This window comes from Stigmatopora argus, chromosome 22 (assembly GCF_051989625.1).
Source record: "Stigmatopora argus isolate UIUO_Sarg chromosome 22, RoL_Sarg_1.0, whole genome shotgun sequence".
Lineage (NCBI taxonomy): Eukaryota > Metazoa > Chordata > Actinopteri > Syngnathiformes > Syngnathidae > Stigmatopora > Stigmatopora argus.
Genome location: NC_135408.1, coordinates 11,147,430 through 11,171,771, shown reverse-complemented (window position 1 = coordinate 11,171,771; position 24,342 = coordinate 11,147,430). Strand labels below are relative to the sequence as shown.

Genomic DNA, 24,342 nt, shown 5'->3' with positions numbered 1-24,342 from the left:
CCTTTGTTGTGACGTCACCAGCCCCACGTGAATAAACAAACTGTATGGTAGCATAGATTTTGTTATTGTTTTGAATTAAAAGACAGGCCAATCAGTGAGTGAGGAATAACGAGAAGCAAAAAAATCAAAGTCATCACACACAGTCTGTTTCCCAGTTTTTAACCCTCAAGTCTCACTGCATTTCAAAGAGGTGTTGGCAGTACAATGGACTTTTGTCTGCTGATGACAAAAAATTGGTTCAGCAATCTGGTTCCCAGTGGTTTTAATAGCCGAAAGTGTGTGTATTCATATGAAATGGTGCAAAACTAAAACAAATGTTGTACTTTTACTCCGAGCCAACAGGTGGCGCGGTAAAGCAGTAGCAGTGAATTTCTTCATTGATCTAACGTGAAATGTTTTTCCCCCGCGTTGCTTTTATTGTTGTATGATGCTGCGCTCAAAATAATATTGTTTTTTCCGTTTTTGCAATCCTCAGAAGACTGGGATTTGGAAGGATTAGCCAACTGCTGCAGTGATGTTGAGGTAAAAAGCCGAAACCAGTGCGATCTACCCGTTTTACCAGATGCTAGGCTAACTAAACGGCTAACAGCCAGTTTCAACGCTAAAAACGAATGAATCCGAATAAAGACAATACCGGTGACGCCAGCGACTCATTTGAAAACTTCTTTAACAAATAAAACGTTTGTCCTATTACTCCAACTATACCCCGATTTCACCGTTAGAAATAACAGTCATCCCATAGGGGCGTAATTAGAATTGGTTGTATGTATGTAAATGGACGGATGTGTTTGTGTTACCATAAAGTTTTATTTTTAATGGACCCCCAGAGATGAGGTTTTTGTACTATTTTAACACACCTGTCTCTGTACTACAGTACTACGACAAGCAAATTGAATGTATTGGTAAATAAGCTGAACGAATACTTGGCCAAATCCACCCACGAGGACAGCAATGGCTCAGCTGAACTTGATGGTAACGTCGCCGACATTTATCGTTACATCTATCGGTTACAATTGCTTTCTGACCCTTTTACGTCTTTTATTTACAGATGTGACAAACAGGGATGGTTTGGTGGAGAATTCAGGAGCCCCCACTTTGATGGAGGTATTGGCACACGCAATAGTAACTTTTTAATAGATACATCAGTAAACCAAACAAACGGTATGAAATTTGCTTAACGTATGACTGATTGGGGGCATTGGTTAAACTGAATAGTGTTGTGAAATGAAAGAACTTTGTTATCTATAGGTTGATAAAATTGTATCCTATTAATGACATGAAACTATACCATAATATAGCAGTCTAACCGTGTCACTTTTCTTCCTCACAGGCAATTGTGGACCCAAAATTCTCCAGAAGGTGAGTGTACAACAATTGCATACAAAGTGCTCTGGCAAGGAAAACCTGGTAGATATTCAGTTGTGCCTTGTTATTATTTCAGAAAACCTTCTGTTGTAACAAAGCATTCCGGCTTGGACGAGTCAGCCGACTCAAACGACAGCGACAATGTAGATTTCCCCTTCGGCGCAAACGGGCACCCGGATGCCACTTGCCTTCCTAAAGGTACATCTTGACATTTTGACCACATGACTTTTAATACTGGAACAATTGAGTTAGCTCAACGTAATGATATAAAGTGTGTCATTCATATTTTATGCTGTAATTGTCACAGGCACCGTTTTTGTCAGACCCGAACCTGTAGATAACGGCAGAGATGACTTCAGGGGTCCCGAGTTCCGCAGTCGGAAAAGTAATGTCTTACGGAAAGAATTTTCACGGAGACGTGGTGGTCAGTCCACTTTTGGTGAAAATGTTGCTATGGGAAGATCAACGAGCATGTAGCATGTGTAACAGTGTTGTGGGCTTGCTTTTTTTTTTTACAGGAGGGGAACATTTAGAAATTGTCAGTTGCACAGCTTGTGGCCGCCAGGTCAACCACTTTCAGAGAGATTCCTTAATTCGCCACCCGGTTCTCCAAGTGCTTATCTGCAAGGTGAGTAAAACATAAATGATGTTTTCACCCTGTTTTTCTTTGACCTTGTCCTTGTCGCATACAACATCATTTTCTGTTTTTATTTTTATCTTTTTGCAGTCATGTTACAAATATTACTCAAGTGACGACATCAGCAAGGATGGAGATGGAATGGACGAACAGTGCCGGTAGGATTCAAATAGGAAAATCGACAATTATTTTTAGAGCTTGCGCTCGGAATGTTCTTATTCTGAAACTTCTCTTCCGTCCTCCCATTTTTTTTGCAGCTGGTGCGCCGAAGGGGGCAACTTAATATGCTGTGATTTCTGCAGTAATGCCTTTTGCAAGAAATGCATTCTGCGAAATTTGGGGCGAAAGGAGCTCTCGGGTATCTTGGAAAGCAATTGGTACTGCTACGTGTGCAACCCGGAGCCTCTTTTTGGCCTCGTGATAGCCTGCGACAGCGTGCTGGAAAACACGGAGCATCTGTGGCAGCAGCAACGCAAGAGAAACAGAGCCGAGCCGGGGAAGTCGGAACTGTACCATGTGCCTCCTCTACCTCAAATCCACCCCTTCACAAAATGGGATCACAACACTATGGGAGGGAGTGTCGATTTCAACTACAGCACTTTAAATGTCTCCAAAGATATGACCGCAAAGGCCAAACATTTGGTGGACTCGGCAAACAACGTCAACGCCAGCTTTATTGCTTTCATTCATACGGCGACAAAGACTAAACAAGGTGTTCGAAGCGTCTATCTCAAGTCTTATTTGGCAGTGGTCAAATCCATGCGGACGTCTCTGGCGGCACTCGAGGAGAGCCTTAAAGAAGAATTTGCCGACTTGGACGTCTCTAGCCGCTGGGAGGAGTTACTCACCGCCAGTTTTGTCACGCAACCCGGCGTGGAAGCGGACGCGGCGCTCGCCGATGGCGGAAAGTTGCTGAAAACGTCACAGGCGGAAGAGGAAGTTCTCACAGAAGTGATATGCGCGGGCCAGGACCCGGACTTGCCTTTGCACAACGCCGGACTGAGTCTGCCCAAGTCGGACTCGGAGTCCTCCCAGACTGGCGTCAACATGACTAAAAAGCTAGTGGTCAAACTTACACCCGTACCAGTGAAGGAGGACGCTCAGCTTCATCTGCGAGACGCCAACGACAAGATTTTTCAGGGGAAGGACGCGTCCGGAAACGAAGAGACGGCTCTGGCCGACGGTAAAATGAGCGCCGAGCACCCGAGCACATCACTCCACCCGGAAGAGGAGCAAGGCAATCGCCGCTCTCCCCGCTTGAAGACGACGCCGTTGCGCCGTCCCAGCGACGTCAAGGGTAAGCCGTCGCTCTGCCCGCCGGCCAGCGAGAGCGAATCGGACCCGGAGGGGCCTCCGGGCTCGACGGACCCCCAAACCACCGAAGAGCAAAGTCTAAGCCAGGCCCGGGACGACTCCGACTCGGACGAAATCCCGGCGGCGCTCCTGGAGCGAGTGGCGATGACCCGGAGCTCCGACGATCACCGCAGCGAAGACGACGACGAGGATACTCCGACGTCTACCAAAGTGGCTAAGAAGCGTCTGTTCTGGCTGGTCAAGAACACCCCGATATCGCCAGAGAGAATGCGCCGCAAACGCAAGCGGGTGGACCGTTCGCCCGAGTCGGACGCCTTGGCGAAAGCTCTCCAGGAAAGGGACGCGGATTCCTCTAGCGACGACCTAGGGATCCAGCCGAAAATGCAGCGCCTGAAGACCATCAGGTCCAACCTGGTCCAGGGCGAGACGGAAGGTCGCGCTCGACAGCAGGTGATGGCGCTGGGCAGAAAGCACGAGAGCCTCGCTCGCCAGGAAGTGATCGAGACCACGTCGTCGTCCAGCGAGGACGACTGCGAAGACGATTCCGGGAGCGACGGCGGCGACGAAAAGATGAAAGTCATCGCAGATGATGCCGCCTCACTGGAAGCGCCAGCTTTCCATCACTTACCTGGTGAGTCACACAATGATTGGGAACTTGTACATTTGCCAAATAGTAGAGTTGAATATCTTTAAGGAATTTGGTCTACTCATTGACGTCATTGGCTGACATTGACCATGTCCAATTCAGGTTGACAGGGTAGGGAGAGCGCCGTCAATGGCAAGATGAGCATTTGCAGCTAGTCGTCCGGCTTTTAACGAATTGGATGTCGATTGCCATCAACTGAATGCAATATATTATATAATATGAAAAAACAACTCAACTCGAGAGAGGACAGGAAGGATTAGGGCAGAGGTCTCCAAATCGGTCCTTGAGGGCCTCTGTGGGTGCAGGTTTTTGTTCCAACGATACCAAATCGGTGGAAAGGTTTCCTCTTACAGGTTGGAATGAAAACCCGCACCCACTGCGGCCCTTTCTGGAATATTTTGGGGACCACTGGATTAGGTTATGAGAGCCCTCCGATTCCTGATTGCTGCTTAATTTTGCAGGCGATGAGGATGGAGCTGGGCCCACCTGGGCAGCAGGGGATGGCGACGACCCCGAAAATAGGTATGGTTCTAAAAGCCTGGAAGTAGTGTGTGTAAAACAGCCACGGTTTGGGAGAAAGACTGCAAGTTCGAGAAGCAAACCCTGTGCTAAATCCACCAACTCCAATGCCATCAAGAGTCAGTTGCGCTCTTTTTGCACCAGGCCAAAACGTAGCTGCAGCCGAGCGCCGGCAATCAAATACACGTTCTAGTGGGAAGACAAAGGGGCTGTCGTCAGAAAAAAAAAAGATTTATTCAAATGTTTATCTCAATCGTATCAATTGATCCTTCCGGGCAAAGCAACGAGAATCTTGCAGTCCATTGTCCTAAAAAAAAGAACTTTTTGTTGCCTTATAGACCGACCTGTATGACAAGCAGGCTTATATGCTGTGAAAAGATTTTAGGATATTAACGTACCGTCCATCCGTTGCTGCACAATCGATCAACAAAGATGTGTGCGGCACCTTGAACTGCTGCTGCAAATGTAATATACTCGTACAGGTGAAGTATGAAGTTTAAATCTTGTCTGTCTTGATTATACTCTGATCAATTTAAAAAAAAAAAAGAGCAAGAAAGAGAGATTTTTATTTCAAATGAGACATTTAAAACAAATTGTAAAATAATCCAACATGCAAGAAAGAAACGGAAGTGCTTCACCTTGGCTATGATTTTCACCATGCGCTGAATCGTAAATCATTAGTTGCTCGTGTTTAAATTTAGGTTAATCCAAATAAGACAAAGTATTTTAATCAAGTTCCTCTTGTTCTCAAGGCATTGAATCTATGCCCCGGGCACAGAAATAACCTATTTAATATATAAAAATTTAAAAAAATAGTTAAAATTATCCAATGGAAATCAAGATTATAAGAGTAAAGAAGGGTAATTCAAAATATTCTATATATTTTATTAAAAAAAACAATTATGTCATGTTACATTATGTTTAGTAATGAGAGGGCAGCTATTTTGGCAGGCTGTAGTCTGAAGCTCACGCCAGCCATTTTGGCTCTAGAATGTTATCTATGCAAATGATCTTTCCTCCGTCATGCGACTTTGGTAAGGGTTCTCCAAAAAGACCATGCTTCTCCTAAAGGTTTTTCTATAGTTCATTTTGACAAGCTAGTCTTATAAATAAGCCTGACTTTTACTTTAACAAGATTCAAAAAAGAGGATTTGGAAATTTGAATATTTTTCACTCCTGCAGAAATGATCTCGTGCGAGGATAGAAAAGCCAAGAGTTAAGAGCGTCATTTTTGTGTCTAAACATTTTCTTCGTTATCAAAGAAATTCTCCATTTGCACATTAAGATCCTTTTGAGAAAGCGTCTTTGCCGTAAAGCTCGCTTATACTAAAAGATGGCTATCGTTTTATAATGGATTAGATGTCTGTTATACAGCCCTCGATTCATGGCACACAGAGGCAAGTGTAGTAAGGCAATGAGCGCCCTGACAGAGGCTCCTCCATGTTTCACACCATTTATTGTCATTGACAGATATCAACATCCAATCCATTTGAACTGGGAATTCAATCACTGCCAATTTCTCCCATTTCAAATGGATTGGACGTCTCGCTGTCACTGGCACTGAAACCTGATGATTCAATGCCTTGAGGATCACTACAGTAATCCCTCGATCATCGCGGTTAATGTAGATGAGACAAGGCCGCGATAGACCAAAAAACGCAAAGTATGGTCACCCCAATTTTAAAGAAAAATATATATATTATTTTTTTTACTTCAGTGCTTGCGAGTTTCAGCGTGGATTTTCACATTTTTATGAACTTAATTAACAAAAAAAGATTCCCCCAGAAAAAAAACGTGATGTAGTGAAGCCGTGATATTCGAGGGATTACTGTAAATACAATTCAAATACTGTAGTGCATCTTTCTGTAGATCCACCTGAGGTTTGCTGCTTTTTCTCCTACTGATTTTCCTTTAAAAAAAATTAAATGTATTTCCATATGACAGGCCCTGTTTAAATGTGGGCAATAATATACTTTTACTTTTTCTTTTTCTTTTTAAACCAAGTTGCCTTTCCATTGATTTATGTTGAACACTGGTGTTGAAACCTTTTGGTGTACATGCCACAGAAAGAAAAAAAAGAACTAAAATATGACTATATACTATGTCAGTTTTTTTGTGATGGACATGATCTTGTCACATAAATAATTGAAAAAATATATATATTGAAAAGAATTGATTGATTGATGCAATTCTTTGTGGACACCAATCACATCAAGTTGTAAAAGATGTGATTGGTGGTGCATGCCCATTGATTTTGAGACTGTTAGAGCAAGGTTTAAAAGTTAAGGCGTCGACATCCAGCCTTTGCTATTTTCCATCATAATGAACAATAAATTTTGTTGTGACGTTATACTTTTAAAACTGGCATCTAGTCTCTTTTATGTTTCAAGGGCCTGTCTTATTGTGTTTAACATTTTGCTACATTTTCGGTAGTTCCTCTTTTTAAAAGACTCCTATGGCTAATGTATGTTTTAGAACAGAGACAAGGACTCCCCTACCTCATTTTTTGGGGGGGAAACAATACAAAATATTAGACTGATTGTGTGCTAACAAAAAAAATGTCGCTACTAGTGCCAAGCAAGTAGGACTGCTGAAATCAATTGACCAATAGGCAACTAATTCATTTTTCAAATGAATCACTGTTTTAACGCTCCAGAAAAAGCACAATTTGTTTGGAATTTAATTTGCAGGTCAGTGCTTCCGATTAGCGAGAACAATGTTAAACAGTGGGCTGTGAAACAACAATTTTAAGCATCCAAATTCCGATAATGTCCTTTTTTTCTCTCCCCTTTTTAATTTTTTTTAAATTTATTTTTATTTTTTTAATGACACCCATGTTTCTTTCTCGTGTTTTTCTCTCCAGGTCGGATTTTCTGACAGCACAGCAGTGAATGCAGTGCTGTTAGGAAGGAATGTCTTAAATGTGGGATTTTGTAGTTCTCGACTGCGTAGTTTGTGACAACATGACTTTATTTTTTTTATTTTTTTCTGACTCGCTAGCAAAATGGTCAGCAAGAATGTGAAGATCACATTGTTTGTGTTTACCTGGACCGAAATCTGGTGCTATTTGATCGGAACGTAGCCACTTAGACAGCTCCCATGTAACAATTTCGCTTGTGAAGACCTCGGATTGGCCGGCAGTCTCCTAGCGACTCGCGTCGACGACCTACTTTAAGATTAGGCGCACGTACGAGCATCTGCGAGACTTGACGCGGGATGGACAGTTGAGCTCAAGTCTGGAAGAGGTCCATGGCAACAAACACGCTTCCTTCTGAGCTAGACCGAGCCCGTACGTGACCTAATGCGTACACTTTTTATTTATACTTGATAGCTGTAAATGTTTTTAACAGAGGACGCTTGGAACAAGAAGAAAAAAAAAACAGTCCGTCACAAAATAAGTGTTAAAAAAGGCATGCCCTCATTTTGTAAGTTGAACCTGTAGAGCTACAAATGGGTTAGAGACCTTTTCCACTTACTGTAGGTCTAATTGCCTTGTCTCATGAGATTTTTTTTTATATACTGATCTTCAAAAATCATGAAAGGTGATGTAATAAAAAGGAAAAAAAAAATCCCTCCTAGAAACGGTTACAGTCCGAAAATGTCTGTCTTGGCTGTCATGCATCTGTGCATACGACTTTGCTTGTCTTAATAAATGTTTTCTCCTTAAAATGTCTCACCAGTCTTTCTCAAACTGTCACTCTTTTACTCTGTCAGTGAATTCTTCTTCACCCCTTTTGTCTTTTACAGTCAATTTGATTGTTCAGCTCTCTAATGACCGACCGACTTGAAATGCTATGCTACTTTAAATGCTAGTACTTGTCTATCTGGCTGAAGCAATGTATTGAATTTGAGCTACCTTGTCCTTCTTTTCTACTTTTTAAAAGAATCGCTAAGAACATTCTTTTGGCCCAAATCAATGCCAACCTCTCATCGTTCGATGAGCTCTCGTCAGACGAAGAAAAAGGGGAAGACGAGACCACTTCGGACACTGAAGGAGAATTAAATCCCACTGTCCAAGAAAAGGGTGAGTTTTCAGTCAAATACTCTCGTGCCAGTCTTTGGGCTGATCACAATTGGTGAAGGTTTCTGTCCACCGGGAGTCCGAGCCTCCTTTTTTTGGTGACGAAGTCCTTCGAATGTTTATCGCAGGGGAAAAGTTGCCCTCGTCGTCTTCTGACGGCCCCCGCTTGAAGCGACACCCCTTGCTTGGCCGCAAACTCCTCTTGGATGAAGGCAGAAGAAGCGACAAGGCAGAGGCAGGAAAAAGAGACGAGAAGAGAGTCAAGTCCGAGCGGGCGAGCGGTAAGGACGCCTCTTTTCCAGCGTCGTCTCGGGATTCTTCTTAACGCCACGCCGCTCTGTGTCCAGTTGACGAGAGCGGAGTTATGGACTGTAGCTTGTCGGAGCCGGAAGAAAGTGATATGAGCGATGAGCTGAGTGAGTCCGAGGAGGAACGCCAGCTAGAAAGGTACACAAGGACATTTTAAGTCTTTTGCCAACTTTACTTATTATTAAGACACCTTACAAAATTTGTTGTTCTCAAAAAATACACTGTACTGAATTTATGACCGACCTTGGTCTTATCAGGGTCGATAAAACTGCTCTATTGTTTCTGGATTTAACTTGCACCAGCCAAAGAATGACCAAGGAAGAGGGGAAAAAAAACTCCAAGTCGCACTTTTGCAAGGGCGATTGTTTTAATTTGATCAGAAACAAAGAACAAACTAAGGTTAAAGTAACAATAGCAGTAAAATGAAGGACAATTGGCGAACAGTTTCCCAGGTAACTGTAGCCCAAAAAAAACAACAACCAAAGTACGACTTGTATTCAGGCAAATATGGCATATCTGCTTTTTCTTCTTCTTTTTTTTAACTGATTTTCATTGTCCCGGTTTTGTTTTGGCCTTGTTCTTTATACCCTCTACATTTTGGGCGAAGATGAACAGAAGAAATACAGTCAAGAAACTTGTAGTAGTCACCCTTTTGTTTTCTTTGGTGTGTCTGATATAATGATGAGCCCGCCCGCCATTTTGTTGTTCCAGTTCACCCCCAGAGGTCAAGGAAATGTTCTCTCCATCTGGAAACAAGACCCCGGGGAGCTTGAAAACCCTCTCTCCAACTATAGCCAAGACTCCGGTGCCCATCATTTTTTTGTCTGACAGCAGCAACGAGGAGGTAAGCCTCGCCGTGACCAATTGCGGTTTATCACGGGCAAGGAAAAGTTAAAATGTCCTATTCCGGCACGTCGGCGCAGGACGAAGGAGACAAGGCCGAGGGCGAGTTCAACAGCAGTCAGGGCACACCCAAAGGACGGAAAAAAATCCGCAAAATCATCCAAGACGACAATCTCCGCTCGGAAACCCAGGAAGCGTTGCAAGAGGAGGAGGAGCGTTGCCGAAGACTGGCTAGCAGAGAGCAGCGGATGGAGGAGCGGCGAGAGGTAGCGCGGACGCGGCGACAAGTGCTAAGTGGGGTCTGGTTGTGGTTGCCGTTGACTGCCCGCCGATGCTTTCTAGACGGTGGTTGAGGAGTTGTCTCAGAGCTCCGTCACCACCAAGCTGATTCTGGATCAGGATGGGCAGAGCAAAGCACCTCTGGTCCAGGTGCACAGAAACCTCGTGACTCAACTCAAGCCTCACCAAGTCGATGGTCAGTGGTCACACTCAATCTCAGATTTTCCAAAACAGCGCATTACTTGATTACTTTTTGTACACAATTGCCACAATTCCACATTTGCAATCCAACCCAAAAAATCCCCTTTGATTTCTTACAACACATAAATCCTATTGGTTTTGCCCCAATCCACGCATTAATTTATATTTTGACTTTTTTCCAGAAAACATTGGATCTTTTAGTGGGTTGGGTCGGTGTTGTCCTGCATCTCATACTCGCTTATTTTGGCCGTGTTATTGTCCTTTTGCGTTCATGCTGTGTGTTAGCCTCTATTGCTAACATGCTAAAAACATGTTTTCTCATGAAACTTCTTTTTCTTTCTCTGTGGCCTCTTCCACAGGGGTCCAGTTTATTTGGGACAACTGTTGCGAGTCCGTTAACAAGGTCAACTCCAGTCCAGGGTCAGGTTGCATCCTGGCTCATTGCATGGGCCTGGGAAAGACACTGCAGGTTTGAAAGCATTTCATTTTCATTGATTTTTAGCAGATATACACCTTTAGGGGAAACCAAAAAAAATGCCTGTGGTCGCCCGGTTTTTGTTGGCCCTAGCAAATGATGAAAATATGATTGATTATTCATTTAATTGAACGTTTGTATTGTCATTATACAAGTATAATGAGATTTAAAGCTTCAAACAAACAAATAATAAGTAATAATCACTTGGATCTTTTAGTGGGTCAGCTCAGTGTGGTCCTGCATCTCATAATCGCTCATTTTGTTATTGTCCTTTTGCATTCATGTTTCATGTTCCGTTTTAGCCTCTATTGCTAACATGCTAAAAACACGTTTCCTCATCATCCTCCTCTTCTGAGCGTTGATCTGGAACTATTGTTCATCTTGCAACAGCGCCCTCGTTCTCGGTGGTGGCCGGGTGGTGTAATTGCAACTTAAAATTATCGATTTTTTTTTCGAAAGTTTTTAATTTTTTTGTTGACAAAAATTATTTCACGATAATTATCGTTATAATTTTATCGCCCAGCTCTAAATCGAATCAATTTGGACTGGGAAGGGTGTCATTGGGTTTACGTTAAGCTGTGATGTCCTGTCCATTTTGCTGAATGATTTTTTGGGGGCCGGGGGTATTTTTATACATCTTTTCAGGTAGTTGCCTTCCTGCATACGGTGTTACAGTCCCAATGCTTAAATTTGAAAACAGCCTTGGTGGTATGTCCTCTCAACACTGTTCTCAACTGGATTAGCGAGTTCAACAAATGGCAAAAAAATCTGGGCAAGGATCGGGAGAAGGTACGACAGTGCTCGTGTCTAAACTGACCTGCGAATGCGCATTCATAATCCTAATAACCAAATTTTTGCAGGTTTGGGAACTGGCCACTCTCAAACAATTTAACGCCCGGCTTTTAGCCCTGCAGACCTGGCAGAAGACAGGCGGCGTGATGATCGTGGGCTACGAAATGTACCGAAATCTCTGCTTCTCACTCCCGCGGATTGATGCGAAATCAAAGCAGCAAGTGAAAAACCTTCTGGTCGATCCAGGTAGACCGCTTTGGCTTTTTTGGGTGACTTGAGCCTTTTCTTTTAGGGCAAGGATGTCAAATTTATTTTTTTGTCGCGGGCCATATCGTGGTTATGTCTTCCAACTAGGCTGCCAAGATTAATCGAATAATGAATTGACAGCTTTTCCGATCATGGAGAGATTTTTTTTAATATACATTAAAATTAGTATAAATCTTCCCATTGAGCCTCTGAAGAGCAAACATTCTCTTGTAGTTTTTTTTAATCAGAAAAGAGGGCAAATATTAAATCTATCATATATTTTAAAGTAGTTGTTTAAAAAAAAAACGGTTAATTTACCGTAAAAAAATAAAAGGGGAAAGAGGAAACATTTTAGATATACTATTTAGATATTTAACAAAATATCGGAATCAAAGATCTGGATCAAAAGGCCTAAATATTCAGTTTGTTATAGATCTAAAACAATATTTTTTATTTGAGCTTTTTTTCTTTTAATCATTTGGTTTTCATTTCAAAAAGAAACAAAATATTTTTTAATTATGCTCAATACTCAAGTGGAAAACAAAATATTTTTATATATATTTTTTTAGATTTAACACAAGATTTTTAAAATAAAAAGAACACAAACAAAAAAAATAAAATTTTACATTTAAAGATTGCAATTGTTGATTTAAATAGGGAATAAACAGGAAATATTCCACCATAAAACAGAAAGTCGACACTCGCACAAAATGATGCGACGGGCCAGATTTGGCTCCCGGGCCGTCACTTTGACACCCATGTTTTATTTAGGGTGTTCTGTCTTGTCCAGGTCCCGACTTGGTCATATGTGACGAAGGGCACATTTTGCGCAACGTCAGCTCCAAGATTTCCAAAGCCATGCAAGGCGTAAAGACACGACGAAGAGTGGTGCTCACCGGCACGCCGCTGCAGAACAACCTGGTAGAATGTACGTTTTCACCACTGGCAACGTTTTTTTTCTACACGGCCACGGTCCAAGCGTCGCTCTGGTTTCCTCCGCAGATCACTGCATGGTCAATTTCGTCAAGCGCAACCTTCTGGGCTCGCTGGGGGAATTCCGAAACCGCTTCGTCAACCCCATCCAGAACGGCCAATGCGCCGACTCCACGCCCAGAGATGTTCGGATTATGAAGAGGCGCGCTCACGTCCTCCACGCCATGCTCAGCGGATGTGTGCAAGTAAGAACCGGGTTTTTATTGGTCAGTTTATTGTACTATGGCTTCAGGTAATGTCTTTGTTTTTTATTAGAGAAAAGATTACTCTGAACTGGCTGAGTTTCTGCCTCCCAAGTACGAGTATGTGGTGGAAGTCAGAGTTTCACCTCTTCAGTATAAGTTGTACTGTCACTATCTGCAGCACCTCAGTGGTAAGTGCACATTGGCAGTGGTTAAAAAAAATCAATTATTTATAGTGGATTTTGATTCACAACTCTTACATTTATATACAGTAATCTCTCGAATATCGCGGTTAACGTAGACCAGACATGGCTGCGACATGTTTTTTTTCTTCTTCAGTGCTGAGTCCTAGTAACAACAGTGGAGTTTCAACGTGGATTTTCACATTTTTGAGTTAAAAAGAAAAAAAAGAAAAGCTGCAAAAGTTGAACTGCTAAATTTTGCGTCTTCGCCTATCGCGAATTCACTGCTTTCCGCCATTAATTATTTTAAAAAAAATTATATTTTTATTTATTTATTAAAGTTCATGAAATTCAGATTTTCATGAACTTTAATAAATAAATACAAATATTTAATTTTTGAAACTCGTGAAGCGGAAGCCACTTGCTACTCGGACTCATCACTGAAAAAAAAAGTTATAATAGGGATGACCCTACTTCATGATTTTTCGATTATCGTGCCCATATTGACTGCAATATTAGAGGGATTACCGTAATGTATATATTAACAAATGTAACTACTTTAACTACTGTACTTACAGTAAAAATAGTTCCTCTTCGCTTGATATAAATAAAAAAAAACAGTTAAATGGGAGTTTTAGTCCAAGTCCTTTGTCTTCTTGTGGCCATGGGTTCATTGTCCGGGATATTGGGAGGATTACTGTATACTAATGATGTGGAAAATACGTGTTGGTTTACGGGGGACGGTATTTTCTATTGCATAGTTCAAATTGTTACATTCAATAACTATTTTATCTTTCCTCAGCCGTGAGTAACGTTGCCGGCGCTGCAAATATGAAGATCGGAGGAGCAAACCTGTTCAAAGATTTTCAGGTTCTCGGTCGTGTTTGGACTCATCCTTGGTGCCTGCAACTCCGTCATAAAGCTGAACAAAAAAAGAGCAAAGTAAGAAAAATAATCATCATTAGAAAAATGTCACCATTTTTAATGAGGTGTGGTTTAAAATGGAAATATTTAAACTGTTAGGCACATGGCGGAAAGAAGAAAGTTGCTGGGACTCCAGTCATGAAAAGGTAAAAGCAACTCCAGTCACCATTAAATAATAATAATAATAATGTCCTTTTTGGTTTTATCGCCTTTGTTTATATCATTGGCTACCATTATTATGCCAGCAAAATGCTGTATAATACTTTGAGGAAAAATAAGTGTTATTTGGGGCTTTTAGCTGATTGTATTTCAATTTTTTTTTTACTTTTGCATTTCATTATTTTTAATTGAAAATGATCTAAAAAAAAAAATTGTAAAACCACAATTAAATTAATCATATATAGTTGCCTATATAACTCAAAATGTACAGATATGTGGATGCCAGGTCTTTGAATATTATTACTATTTTTGTTAAATGGACAAAAACACTCACTTATGATTATTTTTGTTGTCGTTAAATGACCAGAAATGCACCTTTTTTTAATGGCCTGAAATTCTGACTCCATGTAATGATTAAATCACTTGCAACTCGTATAATTATTTTCAATTTCTAGCAGACACGGCAACAGCGCCACCGAAGATCCGAACGACGTCACGGCGACAAATAGTGAAGAAAAAGGTACTGACATCCAACCAACTTAAGTAACTGCCCTTGACAGCGATGGGCGTCCAATCTATTTTGACAAGGGAGCCCTTCACCGTGTCATCCAAGTTCATTTTCTTTTACTAACAACTTCAGCGCATATACTTTGTGAGGTTGGCAGCTAATTTGTTGATTTTTCTACTTGTGCCCGCCCCCTTTAGGCCAGTCCTGGTTTCAAAACATGCTGTCTCAACACGACGCCAACATCTTGGAGCATTCGGGCAAGCTGGTGCTCTTGTTTGAGATCCTGAGGATGGCGGAAGCGTTGAACGACAAAGTGTACGTGTCCTTTCCGTCCGTCGGTATCGAGTCGGTTCCCGGACAACCGAGGTCACGTTTCTTGACTTTTCGCAGACTCGTGTTCAGTCAGTCGCTGGTCTCGTTGGACCTCATCGAAGATTTCCTGGCGGCTTCTCACCGGAAAAGAAAGGACTCGTCCAAAGGTATCGTTGTCGATGGGATAGGTACGCGGAAATCAGAATCGTGTAAAAAAAAAAGGTGCCATTTTTCAAATATTTTCATTATGAAGTATTAACTCATTGGCCCTAATGCTAGGGCACATTTGTTCAAATTTGGGGGGGCAATAGCCATCCGGATGTGCTTTTTTAAATATATTTCTGAGGTATTAGATGGAAAACGTTCCACAGATCCTCTGGTTCGGATTATTTTGACATCCCTAGCATAGAATACACAAATGCTACATTAAATAAGATCTGTCTGTGTTCACCCAGGAGGAAGATGGATCAAAAACAAGGATTACTACCGTTTGGATGGCTCCACATCTGCCGCAATGCGAACAAAATGGGCAGACATTTTCAACAAACCTGAAAATAGAAGGTAAAGTCAAGAATCTCCACGACGATATTTCATCACGAGAGGAATCGAACGTCATCTCGTTTCCCTTCAGCGGTCGGCTCTTTCTGATCTCGACGAGGGCGGGCTCGCTGGGCATCAATTTGGTGGCCGCCAACAGGGTGATCGTCTTTGACGCCTCGTGGAATCCGTCCTACGACATACAGAGCATCTACCGAGTGTACCGCTTTGGACAGCTCAAGCAAGTCTTCGTCTATCGTTTCTTGGCGCAGGTAAAAAAAAAAAAAAGGTTTGGTCAAGTTTTCTTTGCAATTGTTTTGCGGGCATTGATGGTGTTCCCGTTGGCCCGCAGGGAACCATGGAGGAGAAGATCTACGATCGGCAGGTGACCAAGCAGTCTTTGTCCTACCGAGTGGTGGATCAGCAGCAGATCCAGAGACACTTCACCCTCTCCGAGCTCACCGAGCTGTACACGTTCGAGCCAGACTTGCTGGACGAGCCTCTTTCCCGGAAAACCAAGCGGATGAGCACCGACCAGCCAAAGGTAAGAGTGGAACTTGAAGCCAAAAGTGCTCGTACGCAGTCACTCCAATCCAGATTTCAGATGTTTTTTTGGCGACAGGTGACGTGGTTAGAAACTGGTCTTCGGTAAGCCTCGCTAGCGCTAATGTCGTGGGTCCGCCACCTCGATTCATTTGCTCGATGGAAATGTACGACATTGCGAATGTCAACCAGCTCACCGTTTTGCTAGGATCCCGTTCTGGCCATGCTTCTGGAGAAGTGCAAAGACCGGATCGTCAGCTACCACGAACACGCGTCTCTGTTGGACCACAAGCAAGAGGAGGAGCTCACCGAGGCGGAACGCAAAGACGCCTGGGACGAGTATCGGGCCGAGGTAACGAGCCGTACGCTACGCTGTACGGCGCCATTACACACGCGCCGTGGCCAAACGCGCGTCCCTCTGTGTTTTAGTCGCACACATCCGGCGCCCCCCTGGAAATCCGACTCGACACCCTGAACATGAGGACGAACGAAGAGCTGATGGTAAACGCCGCATCCCACGACCGGCCGGCCGCTCGGCGCCCGACCCACACGAACCCGACGTGTCCTTTTGCAGGTTTTGCTGAACCAGAGCTGCGGAAAATTAGCCGAAGCCTTCCAGTCGGTGCAAGTGATGCCGGATTACCCGCTGGAGGAATACATCCGACAAGTGGTAAGTTGAGAGCGCGAGGAACTCGGTCGGGAACGCGCCGGCTTCACGAGTTTGGCGCGATACGTGTTTACGTTGTGTTCCAGTGGACGCAGAATCGGCATCTGTCCCCAGATCAGATCAGGCAGAAGGCCACGTACTGGAAACAAATCGACACAAAGGTGCTCGAGCGCAAGAAAGCCTCGTACGCGGAACTTCTCGAAGAGCAGCGAACTGTAAGTTGACAGAATGACTTGCTTTTACTTTGCCTTTATTTTGACACTTGATAAAAGTTCCATTTTCAATGTCGACCCGTGCTTTGGTTGCAGCTCACACTGCACATCCAGACCATATTAAGCGATCGACAGAGTCACGAGATGGCCGACACCACGCCCGCTGCCAGCGAACAAAAAACCACATAAGTCAAGGTGAACAATGAACAACTTTGTATTTGTTAGACATGCGTTCAGTTCATCGTCTTTAGTGCCTTTTTTGGATAGCGTCACAGTTTCAATCCTTTCAGCTTTTTTTGTGCAAGTTCTCTGCATGAAGCACTTTATTGTGACGGAATTTGTCACGTGCCTATATAACCTTTTGGGGGGTGCTTTCTAAATGTTACTACTGATTATTAGAGGAAAGAATGACTCCAAATTTCACATTGAGCGAGACCAAGGTGGCGTACTTTCGATGCCTTTGTAATTGCCGCATCTTAACTTTTTGTAACGATTTTGTATTCTTTTCATTAAAGTGATTGAAGAAGCTTGCATAATTTAAGGTTTATTTAATTACAAAAATAGCCATTTCTAACAAAATTGTTCAATTTGAAAGACGGAATGTGTAGAACTGCCAAACGTATTTAAATTATTGTCACATTAAGTTAATTAAAAAAAACAGCGAAAACCATCATGTAAAGTACTCTAGACTCACCGCGATAGCTTTCATCTGCTAAAAGTTGGCGTAGTCAGTCCTAAGTTTTTTGACGTCCGGAGCTGCAAAAAGACGTGGACTTGGTCAATATCCCGTGTCCAAGTCCCTCATGCACTCCTGCAGGGCCTGAAGCCTGGCGTCTATCTCCGACAAGTCCGCGCCGGCGTCCGTGGAGCTCTCTTTATTCTTGGTTCTGTATGTCGGAGTGCTGCTCAGGGCCTTCCGGGTTAGCAGGCTACCTCTGGACTGTTAAAACAAAGTACACAGTGGGGGGAAGAATTAACTTCGGAGTAAAGTTCTCGATAGGGAATGAGTTTAAAGATATTGAAACACTCACCGCGGTGGGGCCGTTAAAGGTCCGTTTCCGTCCCCTGGTAGAAAGCGGAAGCCGATGAGAAGACGCACCACCGTAACCGGTAACGCCGTCTGGGTTTAGTTAGTACCTGAGCAGCGCCTCGGTCATTTCCTCCATGTCCAGCAGGGAGCTCTCCGAGGAGTTGGCGCTCCCCCGCCGCTCCGCCGACAAACTCCGACCTCGGACGCCGGAGGCTCGCGACCGGAGACGAGCCTCCCTGGAGCGGGACCGCCCTCGCTCGAGGAGCGGCGACGCCATCAAGTCTCGCCGCACTTTCAGCTGTCTGGGACGGTAACCGATAATGAGGCGAACCTTGGGCTCGGCGGAACGGAGGACTTACTTTTTCAGTTCGGATTCGCGTAAGCGGCGCTGTCTGTCCTGGATGTACGCCGTGGGGTCGAAGCGGGGCACTCGAGAGCCTGCGGTCGGAGAGAACAAACGCCACTTATAGTCTGGCAAATACAGTCATGGATGTCTGGGTGACGCAATTGGTCAACGGGTCTAAATTGGGGACGAAATGCTCTAAAATAGAAAATGTTGTTCCTACCCGTGGGAGAAGGCGACGGCCTTCGCGGCCCCGCCGAGTCCAGTCTCGTTCGGCGTTCCGTCGACCTGGGCGCTCGCTCGTCTCGCCGTTCCCTGGATCCCGAGCGCCCCCGGACGGGGTTGCGCGAGCCATAGGTATCCGCACGTCCAGACCCGGGCGTCCCCCTGCTTCAAAGTGAGGTAAGGTAAGGTGAGTGGGAGAGATTTATTGTCCAGAAGCTTGATACTGATCCCGATTGTTTGATTCAGGTGTGCTGGTGGAGGTCGACATGGAAAACAGACTGGATAGTGGCGCTCCAGGACCGGTGTTGGCCACCCCTGATGTATATAGTAAGGGTTTTTCTTCAAAAAATTGACCATGTATAGTCCAGCTATTTTTTGTGCAGGCCATTCTTATTGTTTGGTCACCTCCCTACTCTACCACAGACCAGCTCACTATTTTTCTGTTTCAGCTATAAAGTGACAAGTTGGAAAATGTGGGGATCGATCCAACTACCTTTCGCATGGTAGGCAGGCGCTTTACTTCATGAGCTAAGTATCCCACCCACCTCCCATCCACTATGTCATTTACCGACTCACCTCTTTTCCGTTGCAGTTTTAAAGTAACAAGTTGGAAGATGTGGGAATCTAATTTATTTTTTTCCTTGCAATATCCTTGTCTGTCCAGCGTGACCATGTGAAAAATAAAAATGACTGCACATAGTGGGGCTGAAATCTGGCTATCTTTTTCCACGCGATTGTTTGCAAAGTGACGGGATCTGCCACCCACCTTCTGCGCAACAGCGCCAGTTCGTTGGTGAGACTCTTGACGTGGAGACGGAGCGCACACTCGGACGCTCTCAGCTGCTCCAACTGAAAGCGGAGGAGGGGGGGAAAAAGAGTCAAGAGTCGCCGCAAAGGCAGAGAAAGGGGCATTTTTCAAGCGCCTTCACCTGCTCCACGAGGTGTCGCTGTTCCCGGCAGCGTTTGCTGGCCGAGTGCTGACTCTTGGCCCTCTCCTTGAGCAGCTGCTCCTCCAGGCTCCTCACCGCGTCCCGAGCCCTCCTCTCCGGAGGGCCGGAGGGGATGGCGGGGGTCCTGCCCGGCTGCAGACGCTCCAAGACCTTGGCGATGGCGTCTTTCTCCTCTTTCATCAGAGCCAGCCTGGGGAAAAAAACAAAACAAAACGTGAGCGCCAAAGAACATCCAGAACGGCCGCCTTCTCCCACTTACTCGGCTCGCAAGCGACGGATTTCAAGTTCCGCCGACTCGCCCGCCCCCCGAGAGGTCAGCGCGCAGAGTTCAGCCCTGAGGGTCCTGATTTCCTTCTGCAAGGCGGCCGGATCCGGCTTGCCGATGTACGGCAGCGGCAAAGGGTAGTGTATCCTGCGGAGGGTCGAGTCACGTGAGGAGAGAGCGCGGAGGCAACTCAAAAGTCGGGTAAAAAAAACCTGTCAAACTCCACGGTGTAGATGAGAATGAGGTAGCGTTTGGCGGTGAGAGCCGACGACTGCGCGTGGCCTCGAGGGCGGCCCACCACTCCGGCTTTCCTGTTCCGCAGCAGTTCCAGGTCGGCATAGGTCAACAGGTCCAGAGTGACCGAATCGCTGGTCTGCAAAAAAATTAAACAAAAAGGGTTACATTTCTTTACTCCTTGGCCATTGTATATGTACAAACAGTTGTGGTTAAGTAAGGCTTTTTTTCTTTAAAAAACGACATAGTATAGTAAGGCTTTTTTTCCCCTAAAAAACGACATAGTGTAAGGCATACGACATAAAGTAAGGCTTTTTTCTTAAAAAATGACATGGTATAGTAAGTCTTTTTTGTTAAAAAATGACATGGTATAGTAAGTCTTTTTTGTTAAAAAATGACAGGGTAGTAAGTTTTTTTCTTCTTAAAAAAAATGACATAGTATAGTAAGGCTTTTTTCATCAAAAAACTCAGTCACTGTGGTCCAGTGGCAAAGACAATGGGTCAAAATTTAAGGTGGACACAAGTTCAAATCAGGAGTGAGTTCAAGTCCACTCTTTGCAATTCTCAAATTGTTTATTGAGGTATTGAAAAGGATGAGTATAACTTCCAATCATGTCATTTCAGAAGTCACTGTGGTCTAGCGGCAAAGATAATGGGTTGAAATTTAAGGTGGACACAAGTTCAAATCAGGAGTGAGTTCAAGTCCACTCTTTGCAATTCTCAAATTGTTTATTGAGGTATTGAAAAGGATGAGTATAATTTCCAATCACATCATTTCAGAAGTCACTGTGGTCTAGTGGCAAAGACAATGGGTCAAAATTTAAGGTGGACACAAGTTCAAATCAGGAGTGAGTTCAAGTCCACTCTTTGCAATTCTCAAATTGTTTATTGAGGTATTGAAAAGGATGAGTATAACTTCCAATCATGTCATTTCAGAAGTCACTGTGGTCTAGTGGCAAAGACAATGGGTTGAAATTTAAGGTGGACACAAGTTCAAATCAGGAGTGAGTTCAAGTCCACTCTTTGCAATTCTCAAATTGTTTATTGAGGTATTGAAAAGGATGAGTATAACTTCCAATCATGTCATTTCAGAAGTCACTGTGGTCTAGTGGCAAAGATAACAGGTTGAAATTTAAGGTGGACACAAGTTCAAATCAGGAGTGAGTTCAAGTCCACTCTTTGCAATTCTCAAATTGTTTATTTGGTAATGAAAAGGATAAATATAACTTCCAATCATGTATAGGCGGGCCGCCTCGTGGTGCAGTGGGTTAGTCACCTGCCTGCGGCGTGGGTGTCGAGGGTTCACGTCCCGGTGTCGACGACTGCGTGGCGTCGGCAGTCGGCCGAAGGCCGACTGTCGAACGCCACCAGGAACCCCGCCCCCCAACTGTCTTCCGGTCAGCCGTCGGCTGACCGGAACAAATTGTTTTGCTGAAAAAAATGACTAAGTGTTTATTTTAATGAAATAAGGATTACCCATTTACTGAACTACATAGTGTAGTGATCAGTCAAACGAGAGCAGGATTCGAACCCCAGTCTCCCACATGGCAGTTAAATCCACTAACTTGAGGTCTGTCTGACCCATTGTCTTTGCCACTGGACCACAGTGACTTCTGAACTGATGTGATTGGAAGTTATATTTATCCTTTTCATTACCTCAATAAACAGTGTGAGAATTGCAAAGAGTGGAATTGAACTCACTCCAGATTTGAACTTGTGTCCACCTTAAATTTTGACCCATTGTCTTTGCCACTGGACCACAGTGACTTCAGGATTGGAAGTTATATCTATCCTTTTCATTACCTCAATAAACAATTTGAGAATTGCAAAGAGTGGAATTGAACTCCAACCTGATTCCCACCTCAAGTTCTGACCCAATGTTTTTGCCACTGGACCACAGCAACATCTAGAAGGAGAAGAATCAGAAGTCAGATTTATTCTCCGACTCTCTTAGCCTTACTATACTATGTCGTTTTTTAAAGAAAAAAAGCCTTACTATATATACTATGTTGTTGTTTTTTAAGGAAAAAAAAGCCTTACTATACTATGTAGTTTTTTAAGAAAGGAAGCCTTACTATACTATGTTGTTTTTTTACGAAAAAAAGCCTTACTATACTATGTCGTTTTTTAAGAAAAAAAGCCTTACTATACTGTCGTTTTTTAAGAAAAAAAAGCCTTACTATACTATGTCGTTTTTTAAGAAAAAAAGCCTTACTATACTATGTCGTTTTTTAAGAAAAAAAGCCTTACTATACTATGTCGTTTTTTAAGAAAAAAAAGCCTTACTATACTATGTCGTTTTTTAAGAAAAAAAGCCTTACTATACTATGTCGTTTTTTAAGAAAAAAAGCCTTACTATACTATGTCGTTTTTTTTAGGAAAAAAAGCCTTACTATACTATGTCGTTTTTTAAGAAAAAAAAAGCCTTACTATACTATGTCGTTTTTTAAGAAAAAAAGCCTTACTATACTATGTCGTTTTTAAGAAAAAAAGCCTTACTATACTATGTTGTTTTTTGAGGAAAAAAAGCCTTACTATACTATGTCGTTTTTAAGAAAAAAAGCCTTACTATACTATGTCGATTTTTGAGGAAAAAAAGCCTTACTATACTATGTCGTTTTTTGAGAAAAATAGCCTTACTTTACTATGTCGTTTTGAGGAAAAAAAGCCTCACTATACTATGTCGTTTTAAAGAAAAAAAGCCTTACTATACTATGTCGTTTTTTAAGAAAAAAAAAAGCCTGACTATACTCTGACGTTTTTAAGAAAAAAAGCCTTACTATACTATGTCGTTTTTTTTTTTTTTTTTACAAAAAAAAGCCTTACTATACTATGTCGTTTTTTTACGAAAAAGGCCTTACTATACTGTCGTTTTTTAAGAAAAAAGCCTTACTATACTATGTCGTCTTTTAAGAAAAAAAGCCTTACTATACCATGTTGTTTTTTAAGAAAAAAAAAGCCTTACTATACTATGTCGTTTTTTAGGAAAAAAAGCCTTACTATACTATGTCCTTTTTTGAGAAAAAAAGCCTTACTATACTATGTCGTTTTTTAAGAAAAAAAGCCTTACTACACTGTCGTTTTTTAAGAAAAAAAGCCTTACTATACTTTGTCATTTTTTAAGAAATAAAGTCTTACTATACTATGTCGTTTAAGAAAAAAAGCCTTACTATACTATGTCATTTTTTAAAGAAAACAAGCCTTACTATACTATGTTGTTTTTTTAAGAAAAAAAGCCTTACTATACTATGTCGTTTTTTAAGGAAAAAAAAGCCTTACTATACTATGTCGTTTTTTAAGAAAAAAGCCTTACTATACTATGTCGTTTTTTAAGAAAAAAGCCTTACTATACTATGTCGTTTTTTAGACAAAAAAAGCCTTACTATACGGTGTCGTTTTTTTAAAGAAAAAAGCGCCTTACTATACTATGTCGTTTTTAAGATAAAAAAGCCTTACTATACTATGTCGTTTTTTAACGAAAAAGGCCTTACTATACTATGTCGTTTTTTAAGAAAAAAAGCCTTACTATACCATGTCGTTTTTGAGGAAAAAAAGCCTTACTATACTATGTCGTTTTTTAAGAAAAAAAGCCTTACTATACATCATCGTTTGTTAAGAAAAAAAACCTTACTATACTATGTCGTTTTTTAAGAAAAAAGCCTTACTATACTATGTTGTTTTTTAGACAAAAAAGCCATACTATACTATGTCGTTTTTTAAGAAAAAAAGCCTTATATATATTTTTAAGAAAAAAAAAAGCCTGACTATACTATGACGTTTTTAAGAAAAAAAGCCTTACTATACTATGTCGTTTTTTAAGAAAAAAGCCTTACTATACTATGTCGTTTTTTTTAAGAAAAAAAGCCTTACTATACCATGTTGTTTTTTAAGAAAAAAAAAAGCCTTACTATACTATGTCGTTTTTTTTTAAGGAAAAAAAGCCTTACTATACTATGTCATTTTTTAAGAAATAAAGCCTTACTATACTATGTCGTTTTTTAAGAAAAAAAGCCTTACTATACTATGTCATTTTTTTAAGAAAACAAGCCTTACTATACTATGTTGTTTTTTAAGAAAAAAAGCCTTACTATACTATGTCGTTTTTTAAGAAAAAAAAGCCTTACTATACTGTCGTTTTTTTAGAAGAAAAAAGCCTTACTATACTATGTCATTTTTTAAGGGAAAAAAAGCCTTGCTATACTTTGTCATTTTTTGATAAAAAAAAGCCTTACTATACTATGTCGTTTTTTAAGAAGAAAAAAAGCCTTACTATACTATGTCGTTTTTTAAGAAAAAAGCCTTACTATACTATGTCGTTTTTTGAGGGGAAAAAAAGCCTTACTATCTTGTTTCAAAAAATGAACTAAACATAAAAAATATACAAAAATTACTAAGAGACATTTGTGTACTAAGAGGAATTTGGGCATTT

General features: G+C 42.2%; 2 protein-coding genes across 6 annotated transcripts in view; one reads left to right on the top strand and one right to left on the bottom strand.

Moving 5' to 3' along the window:
* Positions 1-17,402, top strand: part of atrxl (ATRX chromatin remodeler, like) — a 21,663-nt gene extending 4,261 nt beyond the window's left edge. Inside the window, exons 2-36 of one of the 4 annotated variants that reach the window (XM_077592162.1) lie at positions 476-522; positions 875-972; positions 1,049-1,104; positions 1,331-1,359; positions 1,442-1,563; positions 1,673-1,789; positions 1,884-1,993; positions 2,093-2,160; positions 2,260-3,947; positions 4,424-4,484; positions 8,366-8,505; positions 8,631-8,783; positions 8,850-8,949; positions 9,523-9,655; positions 9,735-9,920; positions 9,997-10,129; positions 10,494-10,603; positions 11,255-11,398; positions 11,470-11,647; positions 12,438-12,575; positions 12,650-12,825; positions 12,896-13,013; positions 13,807-13,946; positions 14,028-14,074; positions 14,543-14,607; positions 14,793-14,910; positions 14,986-15,074; positions 15,363-15,468; positions 15,539-15,716; positions 15,797-15,988; positions 16,196-16,339; positions 16,417-16,488; positions 16,562-16,657; positions 16,741-16,869; positions 16,963-17,402. In XM_077592162.1, the coding sequence (XP_077448288.1) occupies positions 515-522; positions 875-972; positions 1,049-1,104; positions 1,331-1,359; positions 1,442-1,563; positions 1,673-1,789; positions 1,884-1,993; positions 2,093-2,160; positions 2,260-3,947; positions 4,424-4,484; positions 8,366-8,505; positions 8,631-8,783; positions 8,850-8,949; positions 9,523-9,655; positions 9,735-9,920; positions 9,997-10,129; positions 10,494-10,603; positions 11,255-11,398; positions 11,470-11,647; positions 12,438-12,575; positions 12,650-12,825; positions 12,896-13,013; positions 13,807-13,946; positions 14,028-14,074; positions 14,543-14,607; positions 14,793-14,910; positions 14,986-15,074; positions 15,363-15,468; positions 15,539-15,716; positions 15,797-15,988; positions 16,196-16,339; positions 16,417-16,488; positions 16,562-16,657; positions 16,741-16,869; positions 16,963-17,055 (5,535 nt within the window). In that variant the 5' untranslated portion in view covers positions 476-514 and the 3' untranslated portion in view covers positions 17,056-17,402. Of the gene's footprint in view, positions 1-159; positions 523-874; positions 973-1,048; positions 1,105-1,330; positions 1,360-1,441; positions 1,564-1,672; positions 1,790-1,883; positions 1,994-2,092; positions 2,161-2,259; positions 3,948-4,423; positions 4,485-8,365; positions 8,506-8,630; positions 8,784-8,849; positions 8,950-9,522; positions 9,656-9,734; positions 9,921-9,996; positions 10,130-10,493; positions 10,604-11,254; positions 11,399-11,469; positions 11,648-12,437; positions 12,576-12,649; positions 12,826-12,895; positions 13,014-13,806; positions 13,947-14,027; positions 14,075-14,542; positions 14,608-14,792; positions 14,911-14,985; positions 15,075-15,362; positions 15,469-15,538; positions 15,717-15,796; positions 15,989-16,195; positions 16,340-16,416; positions 16,489-16,561; positions 16,658-16,740; positions 16,870-16,962 lie in introns of those variants that run through there. The other 3 variants (XM_077592164.1, XM_077592161.1, XM_077592163.1) reach the window with 3 other exon arrangements.
* ccdc61 (coiled-coil domain containing 61) overlaps positions 7,776-24,342 on the bottom strand; it is a 22,206-nt gene continuing 5,639 nt past the window's right edge. The window contains exons 7-16 of one of the 2 annotated variants that reach the window (XR_013298079.1): positions 19,892-20,052; positions 19,674-19,826; positions 19,394-19,604; positions 19,231-19,313; positions 18,463-18,629; positions 18,256-18,334; positions 18,004-18,198; positions 17,561-17,931; positions 13,857-13,926; positions 7,776-8,941 (exon numbers count right to left, since the gene is read on the bottom strand). Coding sequence is in view for 1 of the 2 variants with exons in the window: in XM_077592167.1 (XP_077448293.1) it covers positions 17,645-17,806; positions 17,898-17,931; positions 18,004-18,198; positions 18,256-18,334; positions 18,463-18,629; positions 19,231-19,313; positions 19,394-19,604; positions 19,674-19,826; positions 19,892-20,052 (1,245 nt within the window). In the remaining variant the exon portion in view is untranslated. Of the gene's footprint in view, positions 8,942-13,856; positions 13,927-17,062; positions 17,932-18,003; positions 18,199-18,255; positions 18,335-18,462; positions 18,630-19,230; positions 19,314-19,393; positions 19,605-19,673; positions 19,827-19,891; positions 20,053-24,342 lie in introns of those variants that run through there. The other variant, XM_077592167.1, reaches the window with a different exon arrangement.